This window comes from Solenopsis invicta, chromosome 2, assembly GCF_016802725.1.
Source record: "Solenopsis invicta isolate M01_SB chromosome 2, UNIL_Sinv_3.0, whole genome shotgun sequence".
NCBI lineage: Eukaryota > Metazoa > Arthropoda > Insecta > Hymenoptera > Formicidae > Solenopsis > Solenopsis invicta.
Genome location: NC_052665.1, coordinates 11,522,726 through 11,546,601, shown reverse-complemented (window position 1 = coordinate 11,546,601; position 23,876 = coordinate 11,522,726). Strand labels below are relative to the sequence as shown.

Below are 23,876 nucleotides of genomic sequence, written 5' to 3'. Positions count from 1 at the left end.
TCGCCAACCCGCGTATCTTGGTCGCGCTTAATTACCTTAATTGCATCCACCGCGCGTAGGAGCTGCAATTTCGAATTGACAATTTTCGTGATCAGCTGTCTTTTATTGCAGTCAACATCGAATTTAGAAACGGAATATCAAGATAGACATTCTGTTTCTAAATTTGAAAACGCTACGAGTGAATCCTTGCGAATCTGAAAATTACTCTCGAAATCGCGTTAATTGGAGAACGTTTATTTTCACACAAAATGTGTTTGTTCTCGATTATAAATAAGTCCTGCCGTTTGACAACTTTGGATTGTCGTTTATAAATGATCGTTACCACTCGCATACGGGCAGTGGCAGTTTCAGTTTCGAACAGTTTTGCGATAGATTTGATATAGACGGATCTTGAGAATTATCGGTCAGCGTTCGATTGTCCGGATTGGTTCGAGATGAATGTTCCTGCGAGGAGCTCGCGCGTCAGGAGAGATACCCGCTGATAATCCACCGGGAGATGATGAAACGCCGGTCGCGTCGTAGACGAGTGAGAGAGGCGTATACGGGCGCAGAACGGCGTATCCCGGGTCTCGTGGGACTCGCGTCGAGTAAGATTGGCTTCAGGGCTGCGGCCCCGCGGGATCGAGACTCAATTAAACTTTAAGATGATATGCGCCACCCCGCACTGTGCCACCCCTCCAATCCTCGTCGCCGTCGTCGTTTCCGTCGTCGCCGACGCTCCGCTTCGATCTATCTCATCGAAATCCTACGATCACGACTTCGACAACGAAATAGGAATGGAGATTTGTGGATCCGGTATAATTGACGCTCTCGATTTCTTTATTTAATCTCTGCAGCGAGACAGTGATAAATGTCGATTTAAGTGTATCATTGAGAATTATATTGAATATCTGACATAATTTTTTAAAACATTTTTGTTAATTAGTCATTTTATTGTTAATTAATAATATATAATTTAATTTTACACTTTATTTATCTTATTGTCAATATTTTTTAGTAATATTTGTAGGTCTAAGTAACCATATTGGTTGTCTGACAACATATTATGTTACTTTTGGTTCTCTTATAGAGCAGTAAATAAATAATAAAACAAATTATAATTATATTCTATTATATTATTAGAATCGTTTGATTTAATAAAATCAAGTGGGTGGATTATCAGCGGGTATCTCTTCTGGCGCGCGATCTCCTCGCAGGAACATTCATCTCGGATCAATCCGGACAATCGAATGCTGACCGATAAAATAATTCTCAATTATTTTAATCTATTACGTCCTAATATAATTATCCTCTTAGTATTAAAATTATCAAGATATCGTAAGATGTTTCATTTTGTTCCGCGTAAGTCATTCATTCATCGAAACAGTTTCTGTTGACGACGATTTTTGCCATTTAATGCGGTTTTCCGAGCAGATTAGTAAAACACGAATAACAGAGCCACTTTTACCAAAGTGTTTTATCTCTATTGAGCTATAAATAAAACGAGCGGCGTTACACTCTCTTCTGTTTCACAAAGAATTGTTGAAGAGAGACGCAGCTATCGGTTAAAGAGCGCGAAGCGGAGCCGAGCTTCCCACACTCCGGCTGCGACCGACCTCAGAACCCGCGGAACTTTTCTTGTGTCCTTTGTCTTGTCACCTGATTCTCCTCGCTCTGCTCCCACGGAAAACGTGACGTTGGTACTTTAACACTTGAGACTCCTTGTTCCAGATATCGCTTCTTCTTCTGCGATGCAATATTCTTATTCTAGATAATTGTTGCGACAAGAATTACTAATAGGACTTGTTTTACTATTTGAATTATTAATTTATTTGTGATCATATATGCAAAGATTCAGCGGGGGCATTTGTGGGCGGGAAACTTTAGGTGCTCGAGGTTACGTAACTAGCGAAATCTAGTTGGTGCGTGACGTTCCGCTTATACATAGCGTGATATCGTGCGTGACTAATGCGGAGGAAGTGCGTCTGTTTCTATCTGCGTGTGTACGACGGCTCCAAATAAATGTCCCCGCGGTGTGGCTCGTGACAATGACACGACAGTTAGCATGGTACCACCGGTCAGCGGGAGACCCCCGTAGCTCCTGCGGTGATCCAGCACGAAGCGGGTCCCAGTACCGTGCTCTCACGAATGCCCTTGTCCTTCCCTCAGATATCCCTTTGTCTCCCTCTCTTCCCGGGACTGTCTGATAAAGCTCGAAAATCAAGGACCCCCGTCGAGAGACACGAGAGACGGTGTCGCCTCGTTGTTGCTCTTGACACCCACGCCGTCATGTCTCTTGCTGCCTCTTGAGATATTAAAGTCCCTATTTTTTTTCTAGTTCAGTATAGACGTAATTCGACTAATTAACGAGCGTCGAAAATTTTTATAAGTTCTCTTGCTTTTTGTTCTATTAATTACATAATTTTTATATATATTATAATTTTTTTTTTTGCTTTATACCAAGTATTATTTTTTACATAAAAGTGTTATTTTTTTATAGAAAAAATTTGTGTACTCTATAACACTTTCTTATTTATGAATTTAACAAATTGAATTAATCCCCCAAAAAATTATAACTTTAATAGGTCTTTCTAATAGTAGTTTCAAGAAGTAAACGAATATTCTATGATTGTTCAAGTAAGCTCTTATAAAATATACTGGTTAAATTTAATTTGAATTCAATTTCACGAGATTTTTTCTAGTTTTTCATTTCAATCTCTAATGTAATTTGAAAAAAGCGCCTCGCAGCTGGAGAGATTTCTCGTAGGTACAATGTTAAGATCGAAGAAAGAGAGAGAGGAAAGAAAAAAGATAGATAGGAAGAAAGAGGTATAAAAGGATAGACAGTGAGGAGATGCGTAAGGAATGAAAAGGGACGCAATGAGAAAGACGCGAATAGCAGGTCCGGGGAGATTAAGATGTCACACGTATATCCAGGGACAAATATGCCGAGCCGTGGAATACGTGCTGCGGCAGGAACCGAGGAACCTGAAGAACCTGCTGCACTCGTGCAGCCACCTCCGGTTCATGCCGCGAGGCTCTGAGATCTGAGAAGAGAGCCCTCCGCAGGGCCCTATCGGGATCTCGCATTCCTGCTCGACGACCCGCATGTAGATAAACTCTTAACCGCAGATAAAACGTTCGCCATTCTTCGCAGCTTCGACAAACTACGATGATGATCGAAACGAATTCGTTGAATCGAATACCATGCATGTCGATCGATATCTCTGTCCCAGATTTAGCGTAGATCTTAGCTACCCGATTTCCGAAGATCGTTTGCTCAGTATGAAGCCCAATTGCAAAGTCTTCATATATTAACAGCGTATCATTTATTCATAGAGCCTACAAACTGCTCCAAGCTTAATAAATTAGAATTTTTGTGTAACAATAAGAATTTCTCGGTTAATTTGTAACCGATCTTCTCTCAGTGAAATACATTAAGAAAAAAAATCATATCTTTAGTTCAAGTATTTATATATTTAACTTAAATACTTGAAATGAAGAAATTTAATTGATGAAATTAGTTAACAATTTTTTCTTCTCACAAGTGTCAATGTACGGTAATGCACGGTGTCTTCCTTTTCAACAAAAATTGTCTGCAATCCTTCCTAGTTTCATCTCTCTCTCTCTCTCTCTCTCTCTCTCTCTCTCTCTCTCTCTCTCTCTCTCCCTCCCTCCGTTCTTCCTTCTGTCTCTCTTATGCTTTCCGACAAATGTGTTATTTTCTTTCCTTCTTCCTCATTTCGCATCTTCCTCTTCATTCTTGCACGTCTCCAACCACTCGCCTCTTCCCCATTTATTTTTACACGATCTTCCTCGTTCCGCCTACCGCTGTTCTCTTCGTCTCTGTTTTGTAAACGTATGCACGCGCACGCGTTGCTCGAGGATCGAGAGGCTCTTAATCTTGGCACCATTCCCCTGGGGAGATTGTAATCTGAGATCCAGGTACGCGACGCACCTCGGGCACCCACGAGGAGGCACCTTTCTACCCACCGCGAATATGCCTAACGAGATCCATCTTTATTTTAGCATGAATCGCGTACTCTTCCAATCGTTGCGCAACTGCTCGATTCACGCCGAACTTAATGAGACTTGTTTATAAAAACGAGGGATGACTTATTCGTATACGACGCCTTAATTTTTCACATATTTTATTGTACATTTACCAATTATTTATTTTTTATCCGTCTTATCTTCTTCAACAATATGAAGATTTCATATCTTTTAAATTACTATGGATAAAATATTTGTGAATCGGTTATTTGAGAAACAAGTCAATTTTTATAAAAATTATGTGAAATATTAGAAGATTCAGAATCATGTGAGATAGATACACAATTTTCTTCAAATACAATATTAATCGAGCATTTTTTTCTTAGGATCTATCTACCAGTCTACAAAAACTATCGTTCACGTGAGAATTACCATAATTCAATAACTGTGTTTTCTTTACATTATATTTTATAAAATATGTACTTAATGAAGAATCTTTAGCATATTGGAATTCAATATTACGAACTTGTTTTATAATATAAATTTTATAATATGAATTATGTATATAATTTTCCAAAATAATAATAAATATCTTTCTTAGGTTGCATTCTGTAATTTTATAACATTAGAAAGTCTGTTAAATTTGCAGAATTTCTTAATTTAAAATGAAATTAAAAGACTCTTAACTTTAACTTTTGTGATTCTTATGTTTTATAAAAATATTTATTTCATTGAAACACGAGTCAACATTTTTTTAATTAGTTTTTTTTAATAAATTTTAAAAATAACATGTTTCACTTATTCTTAATCTATGAAATCTTTTTTACATATTTTTTAATCATTTTAACATTGTAAAAACTGGTCAGTTTTCTCAACTCTCTTTAAAAGTGAAATTTTTTATAGTTAAATGAGACTTATGATGTTTTTCAAGTAACCGATTTATTTATAATTTAGTCTTTTAACAAAATAACTTAAATAACTTAATATTAAATAGGATGGACGGAAAGAATAGAACATCTGAGGGTTACATGTTAAATTTACATACGGTAATATAAATGCAATTTATATTCCAACACGCATTTTACCAACTTATTATACTAACATAAGCGATTATTTCAATTGCCACGAAATTTTTACAGAAAAGTTGCGAATAGGGGTTATAAAGACCCTTTTTTTCTTTGTATAAGGGATCAACGCTTGTGTTATTCCGTCATACTATATGTCTCTCGAAGCAACAAGTAGTATCATTCTAACATTTCTACGATACATTTAAATCGATATAGTCTCCTCGTTACCTGAGTTGAAATTTTACTTCTATTTTCAATCTCAATTAAACCTTTTAGACCTATTTTGATACTTAAAATACCCAGATCTTTTTTGATATTACTCAATTTACATCTCTTTAGACCGCAAAATTCTGCATAAGTCTCTCTACAGGTAAGAATAATTAAGTTATATAGAAAATTTTAATTAAAGAGTTTATATTTGGAGGATTTTAAAAGGTTTTGTCAAAAATCTCTTTTAAATTTCAAAGTAGGAAATTTTTTAATACCTATAATTTAAAGCTACAGAGTAGGAGCTATATTTCTAAAGAAATTAGACTTTATTATAATTTTCTAGAATCTACATATCTCCTACAAATTTCAACTTGGATAACCTTCGACCTTGTACGTTTCTGATAAACTCTTGTTTCTTCACAGCAAAAATCTATAAACACAAGAAATAAATACATAAGCAATAACACGTATTATTTCTACTTAGAAGATTATTACTACAGAATTATTTGAATAAAATTGATATCAATTTTATTGAATCTCGAGCATAATTTTTTCGGTGGAAATGTCATTTGCGGTTTCTATTTAATTATAAAGTAGAAAAAGAGAGGTGAAATTTAGGATAAAGATTTTTAATGGAGAATCTTATGCTCTTAATTAAGCTTAGTTCCACAGATCTTAATTTTAGTAGCAAATATCGCGAGAGTAGTGGTTTTACTGTCGATTCAATTGGTCACTCGATCGAATTTTTCTATTATCGCAATCCATAGAAGCAGTAAGAAGCTAAGGCTTTCGCGGTTTAGCACTTTCCCGATTCAGATGAAAGTTTCTTCGCCACGGTAGCCTACTGAAACTTTCTTTATGAAACTTCGATTTCAATATCACTAATGATGTCGCTTTATTAAATTCAGATTTAAAAAAAAAATTGACTGCTATATCATTTACATTATTCACTGTACAATCTTGGCTGGCATTTTTTAATCATAGTTTACACTGTAAGTATTAAGTAACAATTGTTTGGATAAACTAACTTATGGATCTCAATACGCTTGTGCGGAGATTTTAACGTATGAGCCTTGATATTTATTTGCAACATTTTAATTAACCTAAGCGTTAAACAGTACGTAATAATAATACGCACATTAATTTTGTACTGCAAATGATCCCAACTTAGAACCGAAACATCTACTCTTTGTAATACGTCAAGATAATAAATTTTTTGTTGTACACACAAAGATTCTGTGGTTGGCTTGTAGTAGCATTATATCCCGTTTAATTTCTTTAGAGAAATTTAAATTATATATAAGCAAGATTGTTATTATTTCACATATAAGTAAACACAAAAGCATAATTTGTTAATTATATATGAGCCATGATTGTTAAATAGAACAGATATTATTTTAATTTGTTACTAATATTTTTACGATAATTATCAAATTAAATTAGTTGCATTTTCATTATTAAATTCTTGAATTTTTAAAAGTCATAATAAAAATTAATACAGTTTTTTTATTTCTTTTGCTATCGTATAATTCATATCTATTACATGCTTTGTCATTTGTAAGAACTTTTTTGATAATCCAACAGACCAAAAAATTAATGCTGCTCTTAATTGCAATCAGAAATAAAATTGCTGTCGAGCGGAAAGACTCTAGAATAGTTGCACTGTTAACGTAAGCTTCGGTCCAGCGATCGCGGTGGCAGTGGCTGCAGGTGCTACTTATTTGTGAAGTAGATCCTGCGGCTTTGTCAGATGCCTTCTTATAGTTACTTTTTTTTTAATACTTTTTCTACAAGTTATACTCGCGCATCAAGCGGACACTTCACTCTCGGAGGGACAGGTGAGTCCCAGTCTCGTTGTACTTCCATGGTCCCCGCAATCGATGCGTGACCGAAGAGCACGCGCCGTAATGGATCCACCCTTCGCAGTGTACCAAACTAAATAATGTTATGCACCGTTGAGCTGCAATCTTATGTCAAAGATCAATAAAAATATATGTAACAAATTAAATAAAAAAAAATTATTATTATTTTAGACAGAAGTAGATTCGAAAATTATTGTTAAAAGCAAATACATATATGCACGTTAGGGAAGTGACAGATTAATGTGTTAATTATAGTGCGGAGATGTGCCAGGTGTAACCAGTGAAATCGAAATTACGACACGCCCGTATAGTTCAGGTAATATCGTAGGTGGTTACGGGCGGTACCGAACGTTTGTTTTTCAGTGATTCGTCTGTAGACCCGTTGCTGGAAATAAACGGTCCAGTGGGCCTTAATGACGAACGGTGGTCGCGTCGAATCCCTTGGGACGAATCCTTGAAGCGGTCGGCTTTGATATCGGGGCCCCCCAACAACGTATTAAGAGCTCACCTGCCCAACCTCTTCGTGATCGACCATACTACGCGCTTTCGTTTCGTTTGTTCGGCGAAAAAGTAGTTAGGGGTTCCTCGGGGTTGAAATACCGGAAAGATGCGTACGTTCGAACGGGGTACCAGTAAATCTTGGCAGGAAAGAAACGTCTGGAAAAAAAATAAATGAGTTTGTATCACGACCACTGTACGATCGAGTTTACGAATCACGAAGAGGATGCTGAAAGGCTCGATTTTCTAGAAATAGTCTGGATTAGTTCTGCTAACGAAGCACAATTTTCGAAATTTTCAATATACATAAATGATTAAGAGACACGAATATTAATTTGTATCAATGGAGCAATATCAAAGTTTGATTAGCATTTTAGATTCTTAAAAATTTATAAAATATAGATTTAAATTAATGTAAATTATATTAATAATTGGAAAATTGTGTAGCATTACAAATTTAATTGTGTATCATAAATTAAACCATTGATTGAAAATAGAATTTTATTAAACAAACAGATATTTTTAAATCTTACGTGTAAAGAGTTTATCATAAGAAGTAATCAATAAATCATTAGAAAATGTTGCGGTAGGTACGCTGATGGACGATATGGGCGGCCCACTGACTCCGCTGTGCGAGACTTTGCTACTGGAATTTTCCGAATTCGGACCCAAAATCATTTAGTCAGCATCGTGTAAATTCATCCATTAGATACGCTACACAGAGGGTTTCCACCAGATTATGCAAGTCACTCTTGAAATATCTTTGAAAGGATCCTCTCGAAGGACCGTGGCCACAACATTATAGTTCTTGATGAATTCTTGAAATAACCTTGAAATAATCTAATCTTCTAGAAGCTACAAAATCGTCAAATTGTTAAATAAAATATTTTTTAATGGATTTACGGTATGTCATCATCTTACGTATCTCACGTCTTCCGTGTTTCTTCTGTTAATAAAGTAGTTTACGAGAAATAAGAAAGTATTTGCTTTAGAAGATCTATGTCGATATTGGCAACTTTCCTCTTCTAAATTTAAATGAAATTATTATATTATAGTAACTTTTATTATAGTTTTAAAAATGTACGACAATTGTACTAAATTTTATTAAATTTTAGCAAATTTGTACAGTAAATTTTACTAAAATGATAAACAAAATTCTTTGATGTTATGTTGATGATCGGAAATTTAAGGGTAACTTTTAAAAAAAAAATCTTTCTACTTATAATCATATTTTAGCTCAGTTGACATGTTATTTATCTTGTGTTATCGGATTTTCATTCTCTATCCACACAATTGTAGATAATTCTAAACTTTGCTGGACTCCTTACCACGTAGTATGTCGGCACTAATTAACACTCCGGAAGATAAGACCTTCCCGTCTGTCGCCACTAATCCAAAGTCTTAAAGACCGGCTTGTTAATGCCCTGGCGACTTAAGACTTAACGGGGTGTTTCGGGTTTGTCTCGCCTATTCTCTACTACCGAGATAAATGGTCGAGGGTGCACCGTCTAAGAGAGTAGTGGCACTTCCGGTCAGCTCGCTTCCTGCCAGTCGCGTAATTCCGCGACCGGTCGGAAGTTATCTCGATGAAACGGCCCTGTATCCGGATTTAAATTTACCGTTTCGTGGTACAGCGGTATCCGAGGGAACCCAGATAATTAATGGCTGACGCAAAAAAATAATATATCCAAGAAAATTTGTCAAGAATTATATAATGAAAAATAAAATTTAAAAAAAATAAAAATTTTAACTGCTGAAAAATATTGTTTATAGCAAAAATAATTTTGTTTTTCTATTTATTTATTAAGTTTCATCAAACATACACAGAAAACAAATTTTTTATATGCTTAAGCAAATTATAATTATTTTATTGTAACATCATTTCCTTGATTAAAAAAAATATTTCCTAAGTTTGAAAATTAATTATTTTATTTACTATCTAATATTTATTTATTAAAGCAAAAAAATGATGTTAAATATGTTTAGTTGACCATAAAAAACTTTTTTCAATTTAATAATATAATTAATTGTTTGATGCATACTAGATGTTTAGAAAAATAAAATTATTTTTTATTATATTAAGCGAACATTTAATTACCACTATTTCACTCAATATTTCATAGTTTTCAAAATTCTTTTTTAGTATAATTTTAATATCTAAGGAAAAAATATTTAACTTATGTAGTTATTGAAGGAAGTTGTATGCTATCTTCTTCTGAATTCCCTAATATCTTAATTTCGACCAAAATTAACTTGTCGTTTTTCAAATAAACGATTTAATTACATTTGTGTTTTTTTTTTTTTTTACACAATTTTACATACACCATGAAATTAAAAATATAATAGATATATTTTGGTATAGAAAAACAAAAAGCGCATTTGCGCAATATTTGTTTCTAAATAAACAAATTATTTTGGTTTTTATTCGTCTAAATATTAGACGATCGAGAAAGTCATGAGAACGATGGAAACGGCGCGCCACTTCCGCGTCTCGTGGATCTCCTTCGAGATGCTTGCGTGAGAAAGTCTCAATCTAATAAATTCATGAAGGAACGTCGTACGGTCTGGTGGCCCGCGTTCTCACAGGCCTCTTCGTGAATATCGAGGCACGATTCCTACGGTTTCCGTGTGATCTGCCGACCGCAAATAGTGAAACGGTAATGCAGCAGTGTAGCGACCTTGCGTCACCAAGATCAAGCGGAAGCTAGTTCATCGCCCACGGATCGAAAGCGTATCAAACGAAATAGATTTTGCGTAAGTGAAGTGATTGGGCGCCTATCATCAAGGATTTAACCGCAAACTGCAGTTTTGAGCGAAACACAGTTATACCTTGCAGTGTGCATTCAATACAGCTCGGAAATGCTGATTCTTTACCAAAAAAATGATAATCTATAATATCTATTGAATTCAACGTATTTTTTTTGTATACGAAGAGCATTTTTTCTTAGAATTTATCCTCAAAATTATGGCAAGTTTGGGATAACATGGATTAGAAGAACTTTATTATAATTTTAGTAAAAGTTATTACGATTCAGTCAAATTTACAACTGTACTAAAATTATTATAAATTTGTCATAATTTACATATAAATAGTCTATTATCTATGCTGTAGTTTACTATAATTATAGTAAAAAATTTAGCATAATTTTACTAACTTTTGCTAAAACTATATAAAACGTTTTCAAAATTTATGTTGTCCCGTGATTGTTAGGACTTTCAAATTTACCTTTAGGTAAATAAAAGAAAATTTGCACTCTGTATTAATCATATTTGCTCTAATTCTGTTTTAATAGAATTTTCACATGTATAACATCTTACACACGCTCGTTGTATGATTTCTGTTATTTTGCTATTTTTTTACAAAGTATTTAGTAAAATGGTACCACGAACTTCTCCATGTATAAATCGGTCAACATATGTATAAGAAGCGAATCGACGATCGAACGGCCGGTCGCTTCATTGACGAATCTTTCGCGTGTGAGCATCGCTTAACACGCGCATGGACGCGCCGTGGCTATGAATGAAATCGCGCGTGGCGCGTTCTCCGGTGGTGGGAGCCTACAAGCGTACGTTGCGTAACGTGCACGTGGGTGGTAGCGCGCGCGTGTGGGAACACGAACGCGGCGATAAGGAGAAAACGCGTGCACCACGAGTGAGCGAGACACGCGGAAGGGCGTAGGCGGAGTCGCTCGCAACATCGTCTTCGCTTGCACATGCGCCTTATTAAGGTGCCTCCCACAACGATTCGGTCGCTCGAATTACGGAGAATTCACGTCGCAGGTCGCGATTACGGTTACCCTTATCGCGCATCCTTATTAACGTCTAACGATTTTTCTTTTTCTTTTCTCTCCTTACGACAAGGCCGATCCCTTGACAAATTGCGCCTCCGTCGATTCCTCTTTTTCTTCTCATTCGCGTCGCAAATACTGCTCGTAACGGGACTCGCAGAGCATCATTGTTTGAGAGTGTAAAATCGTGAGAGCACAGATATAATCGTAGACAAAGGCATTTTCGCAGTCATTTAAGATAACTCGTGCATGCTCGAACGTGCGTGGCTAAGATGGCGATCTTTAAGCTCGATCTCTCTCTCTCTCTCTCTTTCTCTCTGATTTTTTATTTCTTCGGTTTACGGTTTTGTCTCGATGGGACAGACCGCACAATTTTCATCTCAATCAAGACTGAGTGAACTCTTTGTCGGTTCACTTCGATGATAGACCGATGATATTGTAAACCATAGAAATTATTAAACCGTTGATGACAAAAACGTGATAATCGCAAAAAAATTATATTGGAGTTAAAATAAATACGCTTCAGATGATTCTAATGTTCTTAATTTATTACATTAATTATTAGTACATTTATAGAAAATAGAGTGAGAGAAGAAAATGGTTGCAATTTAAATAGATTTTTAATTATTTTCGATGTCAGTTATTGTTTATTTTAAGGTGTTTTAACCAAAATTATAGCTATAGTTACTATTACGAAATAATAAGCGAATGTAATAAATAGTTATGATCATTAGTGCGGTTGCATTTACTATATAAAAACGTTTATTTTATTGTTACCATCTCTGTATCTTAATATTAAAAATTATCATGATTTATTATAAAAATTTTTTATTTATAGTAAAACTATAAATATAAAATTCTTATTAACATTATTGCAATTAAATAATTGTAAAAATGGCGCTTCTAACCATAATATTTTATCATATAATTAAAGTCACAAACATTTTTCTCTCAGTATCAAGAGAGATTATTATTTTTCATAGTTTTTGGTATTAAATATTTTTGTAGCTAAACCGTAAATAAAACTTTCGTTAAAGTCAATCTTTGGTTGGAAAACTAGATGAAGATTGTCTCGTGATATTTTCTGTCTAGTTTAGAAATATGTCATAGAATTAGAGAAAAATTGTATTATCTTATCTAAAGAAACGTTAAGTGATGTTGAATTATTTTTATGTATAGCCGCATGACACGTATATAAATAATGAACATATTGCTGCAGGAATTATAAGCGGCGTATCGATCGATGCGCTAGAGGTGGCGAAAAATAAAAGGGAGGGAAAGAAAAGAGAAAAGACGCCGGGGACCACCTAATGCCGTGATCGCAATGAGATAAATAATCGCGATGGGTGGGCACCGGCGCCTTCCTGAGCACGGCTTACGAGTTACGGATCGCGCACCTTATGGGTCCCCATAGGATGCCGTGCTCTCCGTCATTACATATCCCATAAGGTAGTACAGAGCTCCAGCCGCGTGTGAGAATCCATTCCGCACAATTTCACAGAACTCGCGGGGGGCCTCTCACCATCAAAATTCGCCTTTTTTACCCCCAACTGGCTTCTTTCTTCTGCATTTGGTTCTTCATGTTTTTTGAAGTCTTCTCAAGAACCCTGTCGCGTAAACTCGAACTTCCCCATGACGAAATGCTGACAAAGCTGAAAATTAGGCTGTGCTAAGCATTATTCAGCATGCAATACGCTAGAATTACGTTGATTAATAGCGAATATAATTATTATAATTATAATAATAGTAATATAATTATATATAATAATTATAACAATTATTTGATTTTAACAAACCATTCATGATAATGTGTGACTATACTACAGAAGTTCATCATATTTAACTGATTTTAATATTGTTTTATATGCTTTATTCTGCTTATAACGCCGTCCGCAAAACTTGATCGACAATGGGAGCGATTTTCTCTGTGCAAGGCGAAGACTTATTTTCTACGAAGTTAACCGAACGGTAACGGCACTCTTTCGTGGTCGAATACTCCGTTGAAAGTTTCCTGATCGGCGCTTTTGTAGTATTAACCGCGGATAACGAGTCGCATTGCGTACGAAATCGCCGTGAATTCGACAAACAGAGTTTGATTGTTCGTGTGAATCGCAATACTGGGTGCGAAGAAGTGAAGTCGAAAAAAAACGATTGCACGCGATTTAGAAGCTTTAGTGGGCGAGACGGTCGTTACACTCGATGATATCGAAATAAACAAGAAATCTAATATATAAAGGAGTAAACTGACTATATAATTAATTAATACACCCATGGTTTTACAAAGGGCACCTTACAATCTCTCTTTCTATAAAATAGAAAATAATATTTAAAAAATTCTTAAAAAATATCAAGAGAAACTTAATTTTATCGATGAATAACATTAATTTGAGATATTGATGAAAAATATATATGCAGGGTATAAATAAAATCTGTTTACTCCCTGTATTTTGAAAACGGTATAAAATTATGAAAAATCACGAAATATGTATCCGATTATTTTGAAGAGCTAATTTATCCTTTTAATTCTCTTAATAAAGGAGCCCCTCAAAATAATCGAATATGTATTTTGTGATTTTTTCAATTTTTAAGCGTTTCCAAAATAAAGGGGATGAAAACAGACACTTTATAAAATAAAAATGTAAGAAGAAATAGAGTACTTACATAGTACTTTAAGATTAATTCTCAGCTGACACACTATGGATTCGATATTTTGCCACATATGGGTGTACGTCACCCGATCATTTTTAATTGTCTATATCTTGGTACATAATGCATAGAACTTGAACAATTTTTTTCTTTATTCGATGGACGCTTGAAAATTAACAAGAAGACTAAATAAGTGCGAAAACCGAGAAGTTGAATATATTTGAAATATTCGGAAGAGAAGGCGCGAACGATTTATGAATGCCAAGCATTTTTGTAAATAGCCTTGGTGTACGACACTCAGGGTGTTAGCTGAGGATAAATAAAAAGAACTAATACAGTAGTTCCAAGAACTAATACTTAATAAAAATGGTATTAATCCTTCGTCATTGTCATTGGAGTTACTTTCTTGAAGAACCTACTTTCTCATAAAAGATACAAAGTCGTCAAAGAAGAAGATCCGCAACCTTTTTCGAGATTGCGCTTTGTGCTCACATGAAGCTAGTCCTCGCGGTTCACGCGGACCACGTTCGCAGGCTGGCGTCCTCTTCGAGGACCGCGCGCGTGCGAGGTGGAGGATTAGGTGGAAGAGCCGGTTACGAGGAAAGGTTAAATAGGTGCCGGGTGGCAGTGGTTCTCGGAAGGTGGGTGTACTCGTTAGTGTGTGAGCCCGCCTACCGTCCAATGCGATGGCTGGTTTCCCAGAGGACTCCCTGGCCTCTCTCGCGCGGCTTTTCGCGCGGTCCCCTCTCTTTCCTTCTTCCTGCCGTCGTCGTTTTCTGCCGGCACCACTTCTGTGGAGAACTTGGACCGTGTGCATGTGTGTACTTGCGTGCTTGCGAGTACATATGTACATATATGTGTTGTGTGCGTGTGTATGTTGTGCGCGCGCGCGCGTATACGTGCATCGCTTTGCATCGCGCGCGATAATAGTCACGGGTGGGATCCCCTTGACGCGCGCTCGCCTCGAGATCGCCCGAGATACCGGGCGTCGACTACTGACGAGGCCCGCAGTTCTCAAAGTATCGCGATCGACGGTAGATCGATCGTCGACTCGCAATCCAGACCAACCCGATGGGATTTAGCGAAGCAGTTTGACGCTGCCACTACGCGGTTATCGGAGTGTAACAAGCGTGTCTCTTCGCTCGACGAAAATTACGGAAGACCGACAAGTAATTGAGAAACCCTCTGACACCTGACGTACATATTTGGAGGATGAGTGAATAAATTGTGTGACGATTGAGAATTCGAAAAACGTCGTCTTGGAACGTGAGTTTGACGTGCAGTGTGTGCGGTGACAATTAAATTATTTTAAAAAGACATTTTAAGAACGAATAGACAGTGCCTTAAATTGGGACCATCGAGAGCTGTTTGTTAATTAACGTATGGAGACATTTCATTTAATGACATTTTAATCGATACGCTTTAATAACACTTGGATCAATATTCTCGTTGTTTCTTTCAATCGGTCTTAATTTATTGGCGAACTTATCGATCTGGTCTGTGTGACCTCAGCTGATTCTTTAGATTACTGAGGTATTTTCGCACCAATCTCACAATTTCAACGTATCTTATTTGCTCCGAACAACAGCACCCACAGTTCGAATGTTGATTTGTGATTCTACATCGATACTTCGGTGACGATAGTTTGACAATTCACGTCGAACATATGGCGTGGACTTTTTGTTAACAAACTGAAAATTGATTAAGGTGAACACCAAGAAACGAAAAGGACAGGATGCTCTTCAAAGGCAACAGTTCACGACTGGAATTGCTGATAGGAAAAATTCATGCGCACAAGGAACCGTCACATGACGAGCAACACAAATCTAAAGGTCTGGACGCAATTTCTCTCTCTCTCTTTTTCTCTAAACATATATATTTTTTTTTTCTCTCGCCTTTTTCCGTTACCTTTCTTTTATCTTCTACATCCGTCTACTTTTCATCTACCTGAAGTTCCGTCACCATACTTTTCCACGAAGTGGACATTACTCGTTACGCTTCTTCATCTCATTCCATAACTTTTCATTTGCCACGGACGAATTTTAACAGACTTACATGAGGAACTTTCTATTTGACGAAATTGCAAAACTTTTAATTATTGAAAATGTAAATAAATGCAATTTGTATTGATTTAAGACAATTTAAAGCAAGCAACTTGATACTTCTGGTTGTACTTACATTTCTTGTACTTAATTGTTCAACACAGTAGAAGGAATCTGTTGTCCACGCATATTTCATCAGCTGAGTGTTGTCTCAGCTTGGCGTTATCACTCTGTGTACAGCACTTATCACAGCGATGAAAAGGAGTGCGGATAACGCATTTATCGCGTCTCGTTTCATTACCTTTAGCATCAATACTGTTCGCGGTGATCACTCTTTCTTCTTTCATTTCTTATTTTTGGGTCCCTCAACTCGATCAGAAGTTGCTGACTAATCGCGCTCTGTTATAGCAGACACGTGGCGACGTTACACGTGCAGAATCTGGTCCCTCGAAACACGACGTGACATATCATTTATTCTACTCAAGCATTTAATTCTAATTATAATTCAAATATATGTGAATTTGATATAAACGAAATCTTAGTATGACTGGGAAATATATCAACACATTTAAATAACAAGAATAGCTGTAGTCGAAAGCAGATTTTAGTGCTCAAAAATTTACTAGGTGAATTTACAAACATTTATAAGATCTCCCAAACTGTGCACCGCTTACTTGCTTGACATAAAAAGTAGCTTTTATGAAGAATCGAAAAATGTAATAACATGAAAATTAAACTACAATTTAATAATTTTGATTTACATGCATCTCTGCAATCTCATTTTATCCCGAAAATTGTAAAGAATTTATTATGTAAATTCAGATATTATTGATCCTCTAGCGGTGAGCTGCATATTTGCAGCATTTATTTTCAACGCGTAATTTTAGGAAAGTATTAGTAAATTCGCGATCTGCAGATGCACATTTGAAAATAGAAGTATACGTAACATTGAAATACACACGAAGAAATTTTCATCTTAGAGGTTAAAAATTATGGCAGTGCCATAGTTTTTCACAAGATGGACTTCGAAGAATTGTATTATACTTCAGATAAATTTTACTAAAGGATGATGGATAAAATGGATAAATTTTGGACTTTGTAATAGCAAGTAAAAACTATGTTTTTTATTTCTATATTTCTTTTGAGCTGCTGAATTTGATTTTAACCTTCAAGAAGTTATAATTTGCCGGAAAAGGCAACTATTTAAAAACAACAAATAGATATTGGATACTAGGCCATACAGGGTACAGTTACATTATTTTAGAAAGATTTCTCATTGCCACATTAGATGCTTGTTAACATCATTTATTATAAAATTGATTTTTAATAATGTGACATTACTATTTCTTGTTCAATTTACAATTGTGTTTTAAGATTGAAAAATTATTTAATATGTAGTTTCATGAACTTGAAAAGGTTCATGTATAAAATCACACAATAAATATTGTATATATCAGCACTAAGATTTAGTTCTATGTCCGAAGGCATTGTTTGTATTGCGTCTTTACATAACAAAAATCTCTATGAAATATGATTTACTCTTATCATTTTTTTTCTGATGTTCCTATCTGAGGATTTTCAAACTCTTGCTGGAGTTCTCAAGTCACTCGCTGCGTGTAAATTGAGCCTGGCGAGTCAACGTGAAATATTATTACTTGCGCAAATTTTCCCGTGTAAAATGTTTATCCTTGTGCGATAAATAACTGATCTGTAGTCACACACATACATATGCCTTTAAGCAAGTTGCGATTGATGACGATCACCAAGAAGAAGTTGATACAAAATAGCTTCCTGACAAACGCGCTATTAAACTCTGTCGTCGGTAACAGCAACGATAATTTTACTTCGTAATGGCAAGTGGACAGCGCGAACATTTACCATGAGCCACTGCTCAGTGTCAAACACCAATGTCAATGCTCGAAAGGATCGTACGAAATCTGAGCGTCCCGCTAAATCAGTACAGTACAATGACCTCCCATTGATTTTTCAAAATTACCTAATTTATGGCTAGAAAGATAATACTCTCGAATTTTATGTAATAAAGTCTATTTCACTTTAAATACATGTGAACGTTTTTAACGAACGCGACACAATTCTGTCTCATGACAGAATCCGCATGAAAAAAATAACAGAATGTTCTTTTATTCTGTAAGTCTCCATTTTCGAAATATTAAATATTGAAATGTTATTATATAACGTTAAATAGACATAACTTGTTTATGTGAAGAAATTTTATATAATTTCAGCAAGAAAAGTATGTTGTTATTATTAATATATTAACCAATATAGTAATTTTCATGTGTTGAAAGGGAAAAGAGATTTGATAGAAAATAACAATATATTCAAAGAATTAAAAATTTTCAATGTTATGATTATTACAAAGAGCACAACCATATTGTGCTCTTTAGATGACTATTATAATATTGAAATAAATTATTTTTTTTGCTAAAACTAAAAATTATCGAATTTTTTAAATTATATATAAGCAAAATATCATTATTTTATATATAAGTGAGAGGATATAATTTTTTGCTCATATATGAGACAATGCTAAATGAGATTATTAAATAGAAAATATTATTAGTTTTAATTTGATAATGTTTTTTTCTGTTCTGCGAGAAAACGGAAATCTTTTAGTTTCTTCACATTAATCAAAAAGATAATAGAAAAAACTCGTTAGAAAATTAAATAGAAAAAACGAAGAGAACACTTTCCGCATTTGATTGTTCCGCATTTGATTGTTCACGCGCTGCCGTGGATTCGCGCTACGCCACTGGCGCGAAAATCCGCGCGAGGCACGCGCGCGATCCGGCATAAGTCACAATTAACGAAGGCGTTAAGTTGGGCCCCTATTAATAAGCGTCGTCGAAGCGTTCCTATAAATAGTCCCGGGGGCACACGAGGCGACAACAGTCAGCGGGACGCGACGCGATGCACAGGTCGCCAACGCGCGTGCATCGGCAGCTCGCGTAGCTAAATGCGCCTATTTTCGTCTCGATGATACATCGTCGCTGATCGGATGCAATCGCGGGCTAAATGAGTGATCTCTCGAACCAAAACTCTTTCTCGAACCGATATCTCTCACCCTACGTCCAGGAATTTCTAAGAATCACTTAATATTAAGTATGATAGCACACAGTAGCAAATATATTTATAGATTAATTTATCAAAGTGCTTTTCTAGCTTTTGCTGCACGTGTGATTATGATTGATTATGTTCTTTCACACCTAGACAGCCTTTCTCTAACGTAATTCTCTCAACAACCATCTGAAAAGTTGTCAGGACATGTGAGTCAGTGCCAATTGGGCGAATGCCTTGATAGATGTTCGCAACGTGTTGCTCAATGTAAAAGAATAAGTTTTTTATCTGGATTTTTATATGGATTATAAATCATAAATATCTCTTTTTACATGATATTTAATCGTGGGAAAACATGGATCCATTTTAAAGAAGTTTATTATAATTTTAATAAAATTTAGTATAATGTAGTAAAATTCTTTGAAGTCTATGTTATTAATGATTTAGTAAAAGAAAATTTTTTTATGTACAGAAAAAACAGTAGGTAACAAATATTAGTACCAAATTAAAAGTAATATGTTATTTAACAATCTTGTTTTAGTATAAACAAAAAATTATAGTGCTTATATATAAAACAATGATAATTTTGGTTGTACAATTTTTTGAAAAAATCTGATAATCTTAAATTTCAGCAAAATATTGTATTTTTATTTCAGTATTATAATAATTGTCTAAAAAGTACAATGTGATAGTTTTAATAACGCAAATTAACAAAAAATAACAGGGTCAGAATTGGACTAGTACTATTTTGTAATTTTTTAAATGCTGAATACAAACTTGATTCCCAAATTGCTTCATCGTCGCGGTGATTCGCTGGGTCTGAGTGAGATGTCCTTCTGCGAGAGGAAGAGACGAACCTCACGAGGATGATACGTGGGTGGAGGATACGAGCCATTTACGCGTAGCATCCATGCCAGAGCGTACGACAATCGTCACTCATATCTTCTGGGTGACGGTCTTTGTCTTTCTCGCCCGCGCGTAGACTGGGATTCCGCAAAATCTCTTAAATCGACTCGTGGGTGTCGATCTATCGTCGGAGCCGACGACAAATGAGGAAACGGCCAACTAACCGAGTCATTTCCACCATTTACGCGCGGCGCGCCTCGCTTCGCCTCTATCACGGAGAAGCGCTCAGTAGTCTCTCTAGTCCTCATTCCCGGCAATTATAAATTATTTATGATTAGCCGGCGTGACTTCGCCGGAAGTAGCGGCGCGACACGCTCTCCCTCAGTGACGAGGCGGAGGATAAGTCGGATTTTCTGTGACGGAGAACGGCGGGGGTTCTTCTACTTGACCCGTTTGCCCTAAAGTCGTTTAACGTTTCACGCCAGAGTCATTACTTCCAAATCGTTTTACGCATTTGGAAGATGTTGATCATTGTGTAATTTCCATGAAAATATCGCGGAATTATCTTAATTATCGAATATTTTCTTATGACTTTTTAATAAATTCTTTTGCTTGCGACATGCGAAAATGATATACTCTAAAAAATAATGGCGTTTGTATAAACATCAACATAATGAAAATTATATGAAACGTCAACTGTTATTAAATTTGCACCATTAATGTCAAAATCACGTCATCATTATTTAGCATGTATTGTATATTTAATTAAAAATAAATATTTTGTACAAATATGTTACATTAATAAAAATTACTTGCTGGAAAAGACTCGCAATCAGAGTTGTTAGGTAAACGAGATGTTAGGCAATCCTAAGTTAACGAAGAAGGCGATATTCACACAAGGTGCCCTGAATGTTGAATGCTGCTTAACGCGATCTAAGATCGCGCAAGACCGCGATCTTTCCCGAGCCAGTCATGGCGCAGGGTTAATAGTACGAGTTTTACCGTCTACGCTCGTTTCGAGAACGATATAAAGGGACACGTAACAGTCAAGGTGAGAACAACCTGATCCATAACGTTGTTACGCGTACACACAAGTTCATAAGTCGCTTTGAACGTAAAAGCGTCTTCCTCGTGACACTCGTGAAGAAATATTGAACAATCAACTAAATTTAAAATTAATGAAAAAGAATTTCGGTGATACTAAGATATCATTGAGATCTTTTTCTTTGATTGGTTCTATATTTCAGAGGCCCTAGAAACCGGAAGTTCCTCGTGGCATAGCGAGGATGGTGGACCCAACTCGCGTCGCGGAGGCGAGACGCCGTCCTCCTGCGCAACGCCGACGTCGGCCAGCTTTCCGTCAGAGCCTGAGGTCGACGCTGACGTTGGCGCCAATCCCGACGGCAATAATCCCGCCGCTCCCTATCCTTGCCAATTCTGCGACAGAACATTCCCTCGACTCAGCTATCTGAAGAAACACGAACAGGTAAGGATGCTCGAACAACTTCCTCGATCACTAGATACTCTTTACTTTGTTATTGAAGATAAATGTTGAAAATGTACGTCTAGATGTTTAGAACAGCACAGATCTCCAAAGGACGTCTCTGGGGACATCCCCTGGATGAAGTGTGCTGTTAGAAAATGATAAAAAGAATAACCAAAAAGTGTCTTTAAATCGAAAAAAATTTAGCAATACACAAATTTTTTTGATTCAAACAAATTTTTTTTTTTCTTGAAACTTTTTTCTGAGTCTAGTTCCACAAATCATGAATAATATAATCGTGGAAATAATTTTAGCTTGTAAAAATATTGATGCACACTGACAGTATTATTGATTGTGTAGGGTCTGTATTAGACACAAGGTTAGTCTCGTACAAAAAAGAAAAGTAAAATACGAAACCAAAAGGATCGACATTCGTCACTGGCATTAGTATGCACGTCACGCATGTCGCGAGTAAAGTTCTCCTCTCTTCTCGCGCCTTGTGAGAAAAAGGTGTGGATGGAGGTGTGATTCCGCGAGGTCGTCGAGTCCCGTAAGCGAGCAGGTTAATGCGTTTTCGCGCCACAATGGTGCTGCAAGTGTGTTCTGCCTTGAAGAGACGCGTGGCGAGTCCTCTTCTTTGGTTTTTTCTATTTTGCATGGCGGTGGCATTAGCTCGTTCTTCCGCGTCCGAGGCCGGCCAGCGCGGGTCATCATCGGGTCAGAATCTGTAGCGTCGTGCCCATAACAGGTTGTACCGGTTATCAGGTTATTCGTCCAGGTGGCGGCTGCCTCTTCGGCTTCCTCCTCGCTTTTTCTTTTCTCTCAACGCGAAAGTCTCCGCTACTAGATATACATATATATACATCATAACTGAATCGCGCGCAGATATGACTCCGATAATCAAGAGTCGAGTACCTGAGTCTAGGCAGATAGCTGTCTATTTATGCTATGCACAATGCTGGCTCTACCGACAATCGCAGCGAATGATCTTAATCTTTGTGAACCTGTCGCGTCACGAAGTTAACATTGACGGATCCGCAAACGACTGAATCTTAAAGATTCTCAACTTGGCACGGATCTCAAGATTAACCGTCCAGAAATAAGAGGAAATTTGATAAGATTTACTTAGCCACGATAATTTATTGATGACACACTTTGACATTCTGATTATAATCATATGGCTTGAATTCTCAGCCAAATACTCGTCTTTTAATATCTGATTGTTATCCGATTATCGAACAGTACTATCAAGCACACGGACCTTTTCAGCGCCATCGGCGAGCTGTCCAGTGTCGGTGGTCCTTGGTCCCGAGCGACCAAGAGACCAAGAGGCGGCGATCGCTTCGCCCATCGTCCAGATTGTCTCTTCAAAGGAGCCGACTGGCTCGAAAGTCAACTACCTCACCGGTCTCATCGTACGTGCCAGGCTTACTTACCTTGTCGCGACCGTTTCATAGCCACGAGAAGCGCTTTAGCTCCGTAAGCGGGAGCGCACAGCACAAAGAAGGTGACCGTATGAAATCATATCGGTTACCGTGATCTGGGTGACGCGTCCCGCGGCCGACAAACGGTCGACGCTACTTCTTACTTGCCTCCTCTTCTACCAACTCCTCTCTCACTTCTCTCGCGCGCTTGATGAAATTTCAAACGCGGAATATTGATATTCGCATTAAGCTCAGGATCTGTTATCAAAGTCTGCTTGTCATCCTATGTCAGCAAATTCGTCGCAGAAGTCAAGCAGGATTCACAACTCGATTTCTGCGACGAATCTATTGACATATCATGGCCAGCAGGTTTCGGTTGTTCGTCGACAGCATCAAATAGTGTAAACAGTGTTGCTCTTATCATTTTGCCATTCAAAGTTGTCAAGCTCTACGCGAAATCTGTTTCTGCAGGTTTGGCTATCTGGATACGTGATGGAGAATGATAAGAGTTGTAACTGTGATATTTTAGCCAAAGTTTCAAAAAAATATTATTTATATCCTTTCTTATTTTTATGAAAATAAAAATTGTATAATCAAAGCAGTACTGTAATGCAATACAATTGTATTGATTGCAGAGCCATGGTGATCAGATGCCGTATCGATGCAGTTGGTGCAATAGACTGTTCAAGCACAAGCGCAGTCGCGATCGTCACGTGAAGCTGCACACCGGGGACAGGCGATATCGTTGCTCGAAATGTGAGGCCGCCTTCTCCAGAAGGTGAGAATCTAATCTAAAGTACTCCGTCATTGACCATCAAACTTCTTAAGCGGTAACTCATAGATGTAAACCGTAAAACTAAATTTTTAAATTTGTTGTAATTATTCTACATTCTCTTTTCTGACCGTATACATGTCAATAAAAGATTCAATTGACATTACGGACTATATCAAAATACACAC

The 23,876-nt window shown here is 36.6% G+C and overlaps 1 protein-coding gene across 1 annotated transcript in view; it reads left to right on the top strand.

Annotated features, from left to right (window-relative positions):
• Positions 1–23,876, top strand: part of LOC105196798 (zinc finger protein 423 homolog) — a 103,731-nt gene that overhangs the window by 69,718 nt on the left and 10,137 nt on the right. Inside the window, 2 exon segments of the mRNA XM_026135574.2 lie at positions 21,257–21,495; positions 23,552–23,694. Of these exon segments, the coding sequence (XP_025991359.2) occupies positions 21,257–21,495; positions 23,552–23,694 (382 nt within the window).